The sequence below is a fragment of the Tauraco erythrolophus genome, chromosome 2 (assembly GCF_009769465.1).
Source record: "Tauraco erythrolophus isolate bTauEry1 chromosome 2, bTauEry1.pri, whole genome shotgun sequence".
Classification (NCBI taxonomy): Eukaryota; Metazoa; Chordata; class Aves; order Musophagiformes; family Musophagidae; genus Tauraco; species Tauraco erythrolophus.
The window spans coordinates 121,181,221-121,196,535 of NC_141466.1; the positions used below are offsets into that span (position 1 = coordinate 121,181,221).

General features: G+C 47.8%; 1 protein-coding gene across 2 annotated transcripts in view; it reads left to right on the plus strand.

Moving 5' to 3' along the window:
• The window catches only part of CHGB (chromogranin B), an 80,166-nt gene that overhangs the window by 45,773 nt on the left and 19,078 nt on the right, over positions 1-15,315 (plus strand). Inside the window, exon 5 of one of the 2 annotated variants that reach the window (XM_086631850.1) lies at positions 1,647-7,001. The exons of the other annotated variant lie outside the window; for it this stretch is intronic. Within the exon in view, the coding sequence (XP_086487976.1) occupies positions 1,647-2,161 (515 nt within the window). The 3' untranslated portion in view covers positions 2,162-7,001. Of the gene's footprint in view, positions 1-1,646; positions 7,002-15,315 lie in introns of those variants that run through there. 2 annotated transcript variants of the gene reach the window in all.

A 15,315-nucleotide genomic window follows, 5' to 3' on the forward strand; every position in this document is an offset into this window, starting at 1 on the left:
CAAAAGATAGCTGTGAGTTGTGTGTAAGAAGTAGCAAGACGACAGCGCGGCGCAGAGGTTTACAGTTGCCACAGGAGCCTGAGCGCAAGTGCCACTGGATTGAATTATCAGAGATGCATGAGGCTTCAGTTTTAACTTAGCATAGGCACCAAGGCTGAGAGGTTATTGAGGCAGAACGGACCTGTTCTCTTTGATTAGCTCTGATTTCCTGCTCTGATGGCATATATTGATGTCAAAAGAAGGCCACTAAGCTTTTCTTTGTACTGCATTGGAAATGGCACATTGCGAGAGGAGGGAAAGTTCTATGTAAAATTGCAGAATTGGAGATGAAGTGAAGTTGAAAAGAAAGATCAAAGACAAAAAGTAGGGGGAGGAAGAAAGAGGCAATGTACAGTGTGGCTGTGCAAACATCTTATTTTCACTTTAATGAATCTCTGACCACTCAGAAAGGAGAGGGTAGCTCTTCGTGTGTTGGGAAGGAAAGGGCAACCTTCTGTCAGTGCACTGAGATTTCCTTTGAACAATGGTCTTTTACCAAATGAAGGACTGTGCTCTGCTTTATATTTCACAGAATTAGAAAAGATCGAGCTATTTTCTGACTCCTTTCATCCTGCTTATGTAACTTGCAGATGACGGCTGCACAACCTCTGGCTGAGCCCTGGAAAATTTTCTTGTCGGTGACTCAGGTGCTTGGCAAATGGGCTGGCGCAGCAGACTTGGAGATGAAATTGCAGTTAGAGGCACTCCCTGGGTACCAGAGCCCGATTCAAGGTCTCTTTATGGAGGCTCTTCCTACTAAAAACTGTGTGTGGCTTGCAGATCGTCCTGGTCACATCACTGCCGAGAGTCTCTGTGCTGATGCTATATTAATTATGTGGAAGTACAAAGCATCCGCCTTGATTGCATTGGAGCAGAAGAGAACCATAGCCCTGACTCTTATCCAGAGATATGGGTCAGCAAGGAAGAAGGAGAAGAGCCAGGCAATAATGAGTCCTCAGCCTTTACATAAATATTATCTAGAAAAATTCCTGCAGGATGCGGGAAGACTGTTTAGTGCAAATGAGCTGCAAAAAATGGGACTTCATGGGACTTCATGGTCGTCTTTTGCAGTTTCCATTCCCAAACTCTGTGCACTCACCATAATGGTGTTGGTTTGGAGGCTCTAGATCTGGCTGAAAGCTGAAGGACAGGACTGCACATTGTACTGTAAAAGTAAAACTGAGAACTATGGAAAGGGAAGAATTAGACCTGGAGACAAAGGGAGAAAAAGGAAACAGAGGCAGAACTGCTTCAGCTGCAAACTAGACTTCTCTGTAGGTCAGCTGTGGTCTCCAGCAGCAGCAGATCCCAATTCCCACCTCTTTGGAAGTAGGACTGAGAGGAGATAGGAGGTGCGTGTTACCAAGTAGGTTCAATCACTGCAGTAGGGCAAGGCTGTGACAACTATGAGATCCACAAATATAGCCCATCTTGTATGAATCTGTGCAGCAAGCCCCTCTGGCAGTCCAGCCGAGTTTAAAGCAGTACTCACCTCGCTCCTGAACAAAGCCTGTTTGCCAGACTGCAGTGAGGGGGACAAAAAAAGATTTTGCCACAGGGATGGATGACCTGGTGACTAATGAGTTTCATTGATCTTGTGCTTGCAGGAGAGAACAATCTACCCTCTGTAGTTCCTACAAGCTTTTCTGCTGGAGGCTCTGAGAAAGCGAACATGAGATGTTATCCAAAAGCAGGGCTGGGTGAGCCCACTGAACCTAATGATGCTGCTCTCTCATGGATGTATGAACACGATAGTGCGGAAGATAGCAGTATCAGGAAGTCGCTTGATGGCTTCTACGAAATGTATTGCAAAAAACGGCCAGATAGAATGGATCCCACCTATGAGACTGCATCACGACGTCTATCACAGAAGATTTCAGAGCTAGCAAACCAGGATGGAACAAAATATGTGTCACGTTGCCTGCAAATGGCCCAGGTGGTCTTGAACAGAGATGGGTGTAAGATCTTTCCAAACCACCCCACTACTGCTTGTTTTTCAAAGCCAGCTGAGGGAGAAGTCATCTTGGAAGACAGAAAGAGAACACCTGGCCTCTCAGATGACGTCCTGCAATTCCTCTTGAAACAAACACGGGCAGACTCTGATGTGCCACATGAGAAGTGAGCAAGATGCTGGTTGGTTTTTGTCATTGAAGCTTGGCTTTCACTCCAAAAAGAGGTGACTTCCTTGAAAAGACACCATTCCACCTAACACCACCTTCAACGCCACATATTCCATGGAGGGGTTCATCCGGAGCAGACCTTGCTGCCTTGGCCTCTGCAGGGCAGCACCGCATAAGGAGCATCCGTGGTCACCGTGGAACTGCTTGGGATGTGTTGACTAATCAGGATGGGTCATGAGTGACTCAGTGTCTTTTACTGGGACATCAAACGTGATTATTTCTGCATACCAGGCTTTTAAATGGACCTACCTCCCTACCTGAGCTGAACAGTGGCCCAGCCCAAATTCAGCCCCTATGAAGGCATGGATGTTGGAGTGCTGTTGACTATAAGAGACTGACTGAACGAGCTTGGCATGGTATGCCTCAGTCCTAGGGAGGAAACTCCAGATTTTGTTATGTACCTGACCAGTACTGTAACACCTGTGCCTCCATGGCAGTGCCTGATAGCTGCGTGTGTTTACCTACAGACATATGATCCTACCAATCATGCTTGCAATGTGAGTGAGCTTTTCTGACAGAAAAAGTGTGCATGTGTGTGAGAGAGAGAGAGAAAATACAGCTTCTGAGCAGGATTTTTTTTTTTTAACAGGAAGGATAAAAAAAGAGAAAATTTTATTGCCTTAGTGATGTTTCTGACACTTCAAATGCACCAGCTGAGCAGACTGGGGATTTTTTCCTATTTATATGAGCTGGTTTAAGAGCAACCTGAAACAGATTCATGAGTAAGGGCTCTGTAAAGGTGTCCATAGGGAAGCTGCAGAGTTGATGGCAGCTGACCTGCTAGCTGCCTGCTGTAAGATGCAGAGTATCTAGGAAGAGCAGACCTCACATCTCAGCATGCCCAAGACTGTGGGTCGCTTGGTTGACTCTGTAAGGGCAATGCTGCTTTCTCCAGCTCTCTCCCTACACATTAACCCCTACTGATTTCTGCTACCATGGGGTCTGAGCCCAGAGCTTTCACAGAGAGGTTGCCAATGCTCACTCTGTTATCTTTGTTGGCACTGCACAAGACCTTATGATTACTTTCCTGGTGTGTTGATGGGTGAGGGAAAATGTTCTATGAGGTGTTTGAACCATGGAGGTGATTGCTCTCCAGTAGGGATTATCTAGTGTTGGTTGTTTACAGCAAAGGTTTGCTTCTTCTAACAAGCTCTGCTGCTGTTTGTACCCAGAACTTTCTTGCTCTGGTTTTAGTTGACAGCAACACTGCTGGCTGCAGTGGAAACTGGCCCAGTGCACTGGTTGACCAGCTTGAGTTGTGGTGACGCTTGCCCTGTGATATTGAGAGGTGACCTGAAGGACTAATTCCCAGCAGTTGGTTTTGGTCACTGCCACCTGGGGAATTTAAAGTGCTCTGGGTCTGATGCATCACTATGAATTTGGCAGGTCTAATTCTTCTTTACTTTGTGCTTGTGGAAACTGGGAGTGAACCCCAAGGAAAACAGCTCCATGAGGGATGCAGGACTGGCCTCCCTCTGTCAAAGCCTTGCTGGGAAGAGTGCTACTGTTGCAAGGCTGCAATTCAGGCCCCTCAGCTCAGCATGTGGGAGCCCTTTGAAGTGGTCACCAGGAGCTAGCAGAGCTTCTGATCCCTCTCTGGACAGGTTGTCAGTCATTAAAGCTATGCTTTACTGGCTGCAGTTATTCTTATGGATGTTCTGTTTTTTAATGATGTATCAGGCTCTGAAAGAGACACTTATGTGAGAGAAGATAGTTGTGTGGTAGTTGTCCTTACCAGGGTTGCCAGGCCCACTGCGTTGGTGTAGTTTTTGCCTTGTTTCACAGCTTGCTTGAGGGACTTGCAAGTCAAAGAAACCGTCTGGAAAAATTCTGAGCTTTGTCTTCTCCAAACTTTTATTGTTAGATTTTCAGTCAGATTTAGAATAAAGTGAATTATTTTATGGCAGATTTTCATATTTTAGGAGCTTACAGAAACAGAGCAGAGCTCAGCTAGATCAATTAGGCTCCAAAATCCTGTTGATTTTTAATGATAACAAAACAAGCTAAATGTTTAGGGGAGTCCAACAGTCTTGTCAGATGTCTGGTGTTAGGAGCCGAAACATGATAGAGTTTAGAATACCTGATCATTCCTGCTGTGAAATGAACAGCTCCATTTCTAGAGAAACACTTAATTTTGGGAGGTGTTTCATTGGGATCTTATAGTTCGATCACTTTTATTAAGTTAAACGAGACTGCAGCACAGAGAATAACACTCATCACTCCTTTTCCCACTCACTGCTAATTAATTTTTTACAAACCTGTGCTGGAACCTGCTGTATGTATTTCCAAGTCTGCTGAAAGCCAAACCGTTTGTATTACTCATTTCCTTGATAAACATCTCTTCTTGATTTCTTCAAGACACAGGGAGTTGAATGCCTCTCTCTCCTTTGCCAGGTGTTCCAAGCAAGACTCACCACTTGCTTTGAACAGGCTGTACTTGAAAGAAGCACAGTCCTATTTGGCATTTTATGATGCTACACAGAAGGAATTGTAATAATGGATATTACCTCTGGTGAGCTGTAGCACAGGGGGCCTAACTTATTCTGACTCAGAATTTCTTAAGGTTATTTGCAGTTGTAATTAAGATACGTTGCTTCAAATTAACTGAGTTGAATTTTTTCCTCCCTCCTATTTTTGTGGGTTCTTTGGGGTTTTTTTGTGTGTTGCTTTTGCGACTTTTCTCAGCCTAATAGAAGGGAATCCACCTGTGTTCTGGATCCAGTAAACGGCTCTTTCACAGACTACTTCACTCCGTTCTTGCAATGGAGTCTTCAGAAAGGTGGAAGCAGCTTCCAAGGAGCAATCAGCTTAAAATGCGTAGGGCTGCCAGAATCCTGTGTCAAACCAGTCCTCAGCATTGCAGAGTGGCTGGCTGTGTAACAACACCCAACACGCCTCCCGCCACTGCAAATACAGCCACAAGTGCCTTGTCTTCTGCTGCTGGTTGTAGAGGCACAAACTTGGCTAGAGCTGCTGCTCCCCGCAAACAACAATGTCCAGCCAGTGATAGGAGAGAGGAGGAGAACAGACCTCAGGAAGAGTGAGCGCACAGGGAGGAGGTGGAGGGATTTGGCAGGGGAAAAACTGACCCAGGAGTGCAGGTGCATGAGTAGGTGCCTCAGCTTGAGCTTTTGGGCAGCTGCTCTCCTGGACATTGCTCCCCCACCCCAGCCACTTACCCTGCAGACAGAGTAAGGAGGCAGCCTTTCCCTGGGGCAGCAAGGCTGTCCCAACAGGGCAGAGTGCTTCCAGGCTTCTTCCCCAGCCTGTTCAAACACAGCTTAACAGCACTTCTGTCCTGTTTCCCTCCTCACCATCACCCCTCCACCAGCCTCCAGTTCCTTTTTGTCTTTCGTGATGGTGCTGATGAGATAGATCCCTGGAGGAGATTTCCCTTATTTTAAAGGGAAACAGATCTCTCTGAGCCCAAAGAACCAGATATCATTCAGGAACAAAGCAATGAACCCACACACAACCACTGAAGATCTCTCTCTTGGAGACCTCGTATCTCCTGGCTCAGTGGCTTCTTTGCTGCTTTACTCCCTCTGCCAGGAAAACAAGTGCCTCTGTGCATGTTTCCACCCAGTGGTTTGTCCACTGAAGGAGTGATTTGCTGTGATGGTGTTGCTCGCTGACTAGGGAAGCCATTCAAATGTGGGTGTGTTCAAGGAAGCACGGAGAGCAAGAGGAAGGGACGTACAGAAAGTGACAGCATATGGGCGAAGACGAAAGGACATTTGAGATCTCAAAGTCAACATCGAGGTTCCCAGCTAATGCGGTTACTCTGGTACAGCCACACTGCTTGCATCAGTTTTAGCATTTGATCTTCAGCATTTCAGTTTGGAGATAGTTCTCACTCTGCTAGCCCAGCTGCTGAGACCTCTCATCTGTCCCTTTCCTCACTGGCCGGATCTCAGCACGGGTCTTTGTGCTTCATGCACATCAAATTCTCTGCTGCAGTGTCACATGGGGTTGCTATTCCTGTCTTGCTGCCCCTGGCAGATTGGCACAGGTGCTGTGCTCTGCAGGTGTTTCCAGCAAAGGCAATGGAAATTTGGCTTCTGGGTATTAACCAGAGCAGGAAGAGGCCCTGCTGGCCCAGCTGGCTGCAAATTATGGCCAAGATCTTTGGACTTGTTGTAATCTCTCTTTGCAAATAGATTTATACTGAGACTGTCTAGGTTTAGGTTGCTGTCCTTGAGTTGTTGTGAAACTGATAAATCTGGCTTCTTGGTGGTTCCTTGCTTGCTTTTATGGCAGGGATGTTGTACACGTGCTAGAGGGCAGGCAAAATATTGGAGCGGACCCTCAGCTGCTCCTCTAGCTACTCAAGTTAACAGTGCTAGGGGAAAAAAAGGAGATGAGATGAGGATCCAGAATAATTTCTGTAGTAGTAAATATACCCATAGGTGCTGGTCTGTCAGAATCAGAAGAAAAGCATCCTGCAGGCAAAATTTCTGGAGTAATACCAACTGCTTCAGCTACATATACAGCTGGAAAAAACAAAGGTGCTCTTGAGTGTGCTATCAATAATTACAGTAAGAGTACTAGCCTCTCCCTGCCAACTTGCATTGCCACCACAGATCGGTCATGGCTACAAGGACATTAATACTGATGGATGTAGGGAGCCATTGCTAAGGAGGTACAGGGAGAAAGGAACGTCTTCAGTGTGAATTAGATGTTGTTGCTTATGATTTTTCACCAGCATTTATGCTGTTCCGCACAGTTAAATATGAGTTGCTGTGCAAAACCTTTTAACTGCCATTTTAAGGGAAATAAGCTCCCAGAGGAAAGAGCTGGAGAAGTCAGAGGACTGCATCTGAATCCTTTGAGTTGCTATATTTGGTTTGGTGATGAATTGGTCTGTGCTTTGCGTTAGCTCTAAAACCGCCTGGTCTCCTACTCAGATTTTTAAAAAAAGAAAAAGAAAACCCCAAACCCATACAATTTTCACAAAGAAAGCTTGGAGCAAACTATGAGGTTCCTGTTCTTTAGGAGAGTCCTCCTGCTGCTGTTGATGTTTGAGGGATACCTGCTGAGTTTTGATGAAAGAGAAAAGAAGCCCTAATGGACTCTAGTCTGACCCTAGGTAAGCCCCAGAGCCAGACGTGGCCTTCCCCGCTCATAACAAATATGAGTTATCTACCTAGAGCCCCTCTTTGGAGCTGTGAGGAGAAAGTATGCACGCAAGTTGCTCCTTCTGAGGCCTGGAAAAACCTGAGCCGCCGTCTTTTTATTCACTTTTTGATGATATTTAGAAAATATTCAAGGGAATAGCTGATTGTTTGTTGTTAAGGGTTTTAAATGATGGCAAATGAGGTGATCTTAGTTTGAAAGGTGCGGATCCGTGCAGGAGGTTAATCTGGGGTCCTGCTGTGGGGGGATCATGCTGCTTCTCTACACACCAAGGGCCAGAGGGGAGGCCAGGCGCCTCTAGAGAGGTCATGCTTCTGCTTAAGCTCCTCTGGGCTCTTGGGGCAGCATGGCCACTGCCTTTAACATCCAAGCTTTCTTATTAGAAATTTCTGATGCAGCAAGAAAAGGGATAAGAGAACTCATTACTCTTCAACCCTTTAGGAAATGAGATGGAAGCAATGACAAAACAGAACAGGCGACTGCTGAAAGAGCATGAAGATAGATACTGGCAGAGGAGAGCATGAAGCTGTTTGATGTTAAAGAGCAACGTAGGCAGAGCAGACGGGATGCAGCTGAAAAATTGGGATAATGAGTCACATCTACAAATCTTGGCTGGCATCTTGCAGAGGACGTGGTAAGCTCTGTGCTCCTGAAACACGCAGGCTTTCAAAAAGTTTGTGCCTCTCGCGATCCAGAGCGCCTGCAGTTCTTCTGTGTGCAGCTCACTTCCAGGTGGATGAGAAGCTCAACATGAGCCGGTACTGTGCGCTGGCAGCCCAGAAAGCCAACGGTATCCTGGGCTGCATCAAAGGCAGCGTGGCCAGCAGGTCAAGGGAGGTGATTCTGCGCCTCTACTCTGCTCTCGTGAGACCCCCCCTGGAATACTGCATTCAGCTCTGGGGTCCCCAACACAAGAAAGACATGGAGCTGCTGGAGCGGTTCCAGAGGAGGGCCACAAAGATGATCCAAGGGCTAGAACACCTCTGCTATGAAGACAGGCTGAGAGAGTTGGGGTTGTTCAGCCTGGAGAAGAGAAGGCTCCGGGGTGATCTTATTGCAGCCTTCCAGTACTTAAAGGGGGCTACAGGAAAGCTGGAGAGGGACTTTTTACAAGGGCATGGAGTGATAGGACAGGGGGCAATGGCTTTAAACTGAAGGAGGGGAGATTTAGATTAGATCTAAGGAAGAAATTTTTCACTCAGAGGGTGGTGAGGTACTGGAAGAGGTTGCCCAGAGAAGTTGTAGATGCCCCATCCCTGGAAGTGTTCAAGGCCAGGTTGGATGAGGCTTTGGACAACCTGGTTGTCGTGGTTTAGGCCGATCCGGCAACTAAACTCCACACAGCCACTCTCTCACTCCTTCTCCAGTAAAGTGGAGAGGAGAAAAATAAAAGAACTGAGGGTCGAGACAAGAACAGAGGGAGCACCCACCAACCATCGTCCCGGGCAAAACAGACTTGGCTTTCTCAAAACAAAACAATTTATTAACAGTTACTTAAAAAGGACAAAGGGAAACAAAACCAGTTACTTGAGAGGATAAAGAGAAAACAAAGCCAGATCTTAAAAACAACACCTCCCCACCCCCCTTTCCTTTTCTTCCCAGCTCTACCTCCCCCCCCCAGTGGCGCAGTGGGACAGGGAATGGGGGAGTGCAGGTCAGTTCATCCCATGTTGTTACTGCCATTCCTTTCTTAAAGGAAGAGGAGTCCTTACACCATTTTCCCTTGCTCCAGTGGATCCCCTACTCACGAGGAAAATCCACAAACTTCTCCAGCGTGAGTCCTACCCGCAGGACGCAATCCTTCCCCATCGGATTGCTCCAGTGTCGGCTTTACTGCAGTCTCAGATTCTTAGGGAGTTGTGGCCACTCACTTTGGTGTGGGTCATCCCATGGACTCTAGATGCCTCACTACCTCGTCGTGCATCCCATGCTCCACAACCTCTCTCAGGCTCAGGCATCTCTTCCCTGACATGGGCTTCTCACAGGCTGCAAGTGGGTCTCTGCTCCACTGAGTCCATCCTGGCTGCAGGGGGGCCGCCTGCTGTCTCGTCACCGATTACAGGGGAAACTCAGCTCCGGCACACCTCGTCCCGTTCCATCTTCACTAACCTGGTGTCGGTGTGGCCGTTTCTCTCAGATCTCAGTTCTCTCTGGGTGAACTTGGCCCAGCGGGCACCCCAGGAACGGGGTGCTCCCTGAGTTCCCCAAGCGGCTGTGCTGCTGCCATCCTCAGCGGGTGGCGCCGGCCCAGTGTGAGCAGCCGCCCGGCCGGGAGCCAGGGAGCGGGGGCAGCGCCCCCCTCCCCTCTCCTCACTCCTGGGCAAAGCACCCCAACTTAAATAGGGCAGTTCACAGAGACACTGATTGGCTCAACCCCGAGGGGAATGGAAGTCCGATCTGGTGGAGCAAATTCTCTCTCCTGCCACCAGACCCCGCCCCCCCCCCCCCATTCAAACCATCACACTGGTGTAATGGAGGGTTTCCCTGCCCATGGCAGGGGGTTTGGAACTAGATGATCTTTGAGGTCCCTTCCAACTCAAACCATTCTGTGATTCTAGGATTCTATGATTCTAGGATTCTATGATTCTATAATTCAGCTCATGCCAATAAGCCTGCCAAAAATAGGTGTGTGTCTCACGCTGAGACAGAAGGAAGGGCAAAGACAGAGCCCCTTGGAATAAACATCTCTGGAACAGGTGAATAAATTTGACGCAGGTCTTGTTTAGAGGTGATGGGTTTTTGTCTTGACTGTGTTTAGTTTCTTTGGCGTATGAGTCTGATTCCTGTGTCCATGCTGATTTGTACGGTAGGTGATTGAGATGCTGAGTTTTGAGGAAGGGTAAATTGCCTACAAGGAAAATGGATAGAGAGTAACTCTCAGTTCAGGAGTTGTTTAGGTGGCTGATAATCTGGCATCCTGGAATGTGGTTTGGAAATAGTTGGCCAAAGTGATTCTCTTTGCATGTTTGGAAGTGCTACTGCAAAGCACTTGTAGGGTCACTGCCTTCACAGACAGAGCTCCCACACTTGGTGCAAAACAAAGGAAAGGAAACTTGCAGCCTTTGCGAATAAAACCAGAAATTATGTGCTTGGGGCGCTTTCCTAGAAAACAAATGAATGTTCATGAAGCTTGAAATTCCCTCTTGAGATGGGAGGGAATCCACATCTATTCTATGATTCTATGATTCTATATCTAAGTTCAGAGAGTTATAGCAGTTACATATAGAAAGGCCTTGCACTGTGGTTATTTTTCACTCCTTCTGAAGTCAAAGACGTGAATCGACTCATGCTCTTACTCCAAAGGCCCAATGCTTTTGAAGTGACCTAATTCTCCCTCTACCCTATCCCTACCTATAGAAAAGGATGAACACTCCCATGCAGACGTTCCTGCCCTTAGACATGTCTGGTCCCAATATTCATGTCCTAGCTTCGCTGCTGCCATGAATCCTGATACGCTGCTGAGTTTACACCATCTGGGTATCTGTTACGATGCAAAATACCTGCCTTCTCCTAGCATGTTGCTATTCCCTGATTTTCAAGTATTTCAAGAATTTTCAGCCCTGTTACCTTTTGGGTGGGTTTTTTTTTGCCTTCTGTGACAGGAAGAAGCCACAGAAGCCCAGTCACAGGCTCATTAGTTTTGATCTAACTCTGCTTAGCTGCCCTTGGAAGGACTGAAATAGTGGCCTGGAAGTATGGCCATCCATGGGATGATGCCTTCTTCCATGTACGGAATGTTTAGGTACCAAGAGTGGTACGAGGCCCTCATGGAAATGTCCCACATTCTGTACATTTCTCCCCAGCCAGTCCAATAACCTGGGAAATGGCATTTCTTTGTGAAGTGTGTTCCTCCCTGCCTGGTTGCACTCAGCTTAGCTTTGACGCTCCTGTGGTTTCAGCACTCAACGAAGCGCAAATCATCATCTTCTCAGAGGCCCTGTGCTGTTGTTTTCTCTCTGTTTCTCTTTGTTTGTTTCTGTGACCCACTCCATCATTTTATATTTTCTCTACTGCATTATTTAAAGCAGGAAATAACCTGTTTCCCTGGAGGCAAGGAACCAGGCAATGCTGGACCGCTTTGTACCTGAACATGCTCCACCACTGTGAGCTCAGTAGACAGCTGGGCTGCTTTGGTTCACCTTTCAAAAGCAGACTTAGCTGTAACCACTGAACGTTTAGCCACTGGGCAAAAAAATGCACATGAAGTTAGTCTCCTGGAAAGTCTCCTGCCAGTTGTTGCCCGTGCTGTGTGCATGCTCTGGGCAGGATGGCTTGCAAGTTGCTCCTTTGTGCAGTAGGAAACATCCGAGTTGTTGGTTTTCCCTTGCTCTAGGCCAAGCGCGACTCACTGCTCAGCGGGGCTGGCTGCCTGATCCTGGGGCAGAGCTGCTTGGCAGAGTGATTCCAGGTGCTCTCAGCACCCTCCGGCCCTCTGCTTCCTGCCCTCTTCAAGAACTGTAGGAGGGAATTTTCCCAACTTTCCCTAAATCATGCTGCTGTGATGCTGGCAATTTGCACAGAAGGGAGAGCAGGGTCTTTTGATTCCTGTTACAAAGGTGGCATAAGTACAAGTCACATTTGTTTCCGCCCTTGTTGCAATGGCTCTACCTGAAGCTGTGGCAGCATCCCCTCTGCAGCCTGTGTTCCCTCTATCCACTCCCCTCTGTCCCTCAACACAAGCCCCTGCAGCTGCACACCCTGTGCCATCCCAGGGCTATTCCCAGGAAGCTGTGCCTGAGCTTTGGGCTCATGAGACCCCTGCCCATGAGACCACTGTCACCTCTGTTTGTTCCCCTGTGCACACTGGTAATACGTGGAGGCTGCTTTTGCAAAGGCGTTTGGTGCCTTCCCTGCAGAACAAATCTGAGGGCTTTGTTCCTTCTGCTTGTTCAAGAGAGCGTCGTGGCACACAGCGGAGGAGCAGAGCTCAGAGCCTGGGTTAGGACAACATCTAAAATCCACAGCAGCTGTCGGGGTTGTGTGTGTGCAAGATCCCACAAGGCCTCCAAGTGAAATGTGTAAATGAAATAAAAGGTGGGGAATAAAATCTGCCCCATAGGCTATGACAAGTAAGGCCAAAATTTGTCCATCGTTGCCAAATTGGAGGAACAAGGGACATGGTGAGGACTTGACAGCCAATGCCCGATGGGTTTCCTTGCTGTGTGGCCCAGATCCAAAGCCCAGCTGAGGTCCTGGGAAGGTCTGTCGTTAGAGATGTGTACACTTTGGCTTGGTATTTTCCGGCTGAGCTGGACTGGTGTCCCTCAGTGTCTCAAAGGGGTGACTCACACTGCTGCAGGCACAAATGCCCCTGCCCATGTGCACCAGCCACCTGGGCTGCCTTGGGCCTCATCTTTGGACTAAGTCTGGCGGGCAGCGAGCACTGCCTCTGTATTCCCAGAAGGAACCTTATATAAATGCCTGATCCAAACTCTTTTGTCATCCTTGACGAATCCTTCTGCTATTAAGTCATTCCCCACTTTCCTCAGCTTGGAGCTCCTCCAGGATGTTTGATATCAATGGCGTCACTGATGCCTACTCTGACAGAATTTTTATTTTCCCTCCCACACAGCTGCTAGTGGGAGGCACTGATTCATGCCAATGACCTGCCTGATCCTAGAGCCGAAAGGCAGCCAGGGAGAGAGCTGAGCTCCTGCTGCAGGCAGGTGCTGGAGTGGATCCTCAGCAGGCATCAGTGAAGTACCTCCTATTCTGTGAGTGGAGCCGGGGCCATTTACACCAGCAGAGGATCTTTCCCCAAGAGTCCGAGGTGTTTTGGTATGCGTGGGTATATTGAGACATATGGTTGCTAAAATCAGTGTACAACAGGCAGTATACATCCTATATGAATGCGCCTGGTTCATTATTGAGTGTAGGTGATTTTGTGTGGGGCATATGTTTTCCCACAACACAAAAGTTCATTTTAAAAATACCCTGTTCTGTAGGCTTTCCCTAATGACTATTTTTCCCCACACATCTATTAGCCAACAACATATGCCAGCATTTCTTCCTTAAAAGTAAAAACTGGCACATAGCACACAAAGCATGAAATAATAAGATGTGATTAAGACAGTAGCTGGAGCTAACCACAGCCAGAAAACTCATGGCTGAAAGGTCAAACCTTTACTTAAATTGCCTTTGCAATGGCCTGTTTATTTGCAGGTGCTGTGAATTAAGAGGGAAAATTTTGTAATGAAAGAACATCTGGCATGGAAAATCTCACCACAGTTCGAGCTGAACAAAGTTTCACTCGCACTGGAAGGTAGGTTCTTGTAATGGGACATGTCCATGAACCTCAGGGCAGGTAACACTACCTGCCATTATCTGTAACAGCGTTTCTGGGTAAGGCACAGTATGTGGATCAGGAATGCTGCTAAATGGGTGCTAAAATCAGCACCTCTGGCCAGGGGAACAGGATGAATCTGTGATTATTATCTGTGTGAATCTGTGATTATCTGAATACTAAGGTGAGAATAGAGGAGATCAATGCTATGTCCTGAAACATTTCAGTGTGACCTTCAAAAATGGGTTTGTTCAGAGTTCCCAGCAGCTCGTTCTGGGTAGCTGAGAGCTTCGAAGAAGGAGTGGGAGGACAGAGCGTTTACACCCACCTCTTTGCTTAACAGCAACTCCCCTGAAAAGGCTGCAGTTAGAGGTTGGAGTAACATGGGTTTGTCTCTGTGATCAAGGCCCCCTTGTTTAAGAAGCAACTCAGCACATGCCCTGTGAGGCCTATGTGTTTTCACATCCTTGTCCCCTTGTGGTCCCTGGGTCTGGGAGGTTCCTGAGGGAGCATCACTGCTCTGGGCATCGGGTGGGGACCAACGGAGTCAGGACACAGCTGAAGGCGGCTTTGGGATAACTGCCTACATGTTCTCAAAGCACTTCTTCCCTCCATGGAATGCTGAATCTATAGGGGAGTTGCTTTTTTTGTTTGTTGTTTGTTTTTTGGATGGCTTTTTTTGTGGTCTGAGTTCTCAGTTCAGTACGGAAAAGTCAGTCTTAGTTTTGAGATATGTTGGTGCTGGAAGCAGAAAGAGGTGCCTACAAGGCGAGTACCACATGGAGTGATGAGAAATGTGTGTGTGTAGACAAGTCCCACATCTGTTTTTTTGTCTCCATGACTGTTAATTCTGGTTTCTGGTGTTTAAAAATAAACTTGTTGTATGTGAATTACTGAGAAAAAAAAAAAGTCTTCTGGGATGAGCAGACAGACTGTGGCTAAAGGCTATTTTGAAGGCTGGGGGAGTCTTTTCAGAGGCAGCAGTGGATCAGGCTCAAAATGCAGTGATGTGCTGAACAAGGGTCAGACTGATTTCTGAGCCCCTTTTTCCTGCTCCGACTACCATGGAATGCCTCCGCAGCACTAGCGCTTGATGAGAGGAGATGGTGTCAGTGCCCGGGCTGCCACGAGGAGAAGGACAAGACGCCGATTAAGCACAGGTGCTCCTTGTTCAGCATTTGAGTGCAGCAGGCACCTTTGACAACCCTGGCCCTGGTCTGTCCTCGAGCTGCTCAGCCTGGGTGAGACAGTCAACCGTGTACACTGCCTGGCCAGCGTTGGGTGCTCCTTACTTCAAATGGAGGTATCCTCTTAACTTTTTTCCCCAGTGTAAGTTTGCCACACTTGACTCTTTTGAGCTGAAATATCTTCCCTGAGGTGGCCACCTGACCTGGGTCTGCATGGAGGAGAAGGAGGAGGAAGAGGAGGAGGCAGCGGCAGCGTGTGGGAACTGTCTCTTCCTAAAGCCAGGGCATGACACTTTGCAGGCTCCATATGCCTCATGGGAGAGCTGAAGAAGCTCCCCACTGACGGAGTGTGGCCAGCACCAGTTGCTAGCAGAAAGGCTGAGGAAACCCTGGGGCATCAGGAAGGCTGAGATATGGGGCCAAACCTGAGGGAGCAGGCATGGCTGCTTGTTGGAAATCCAGAGAGATTGTGCCAAAGAGAATGTCCCCC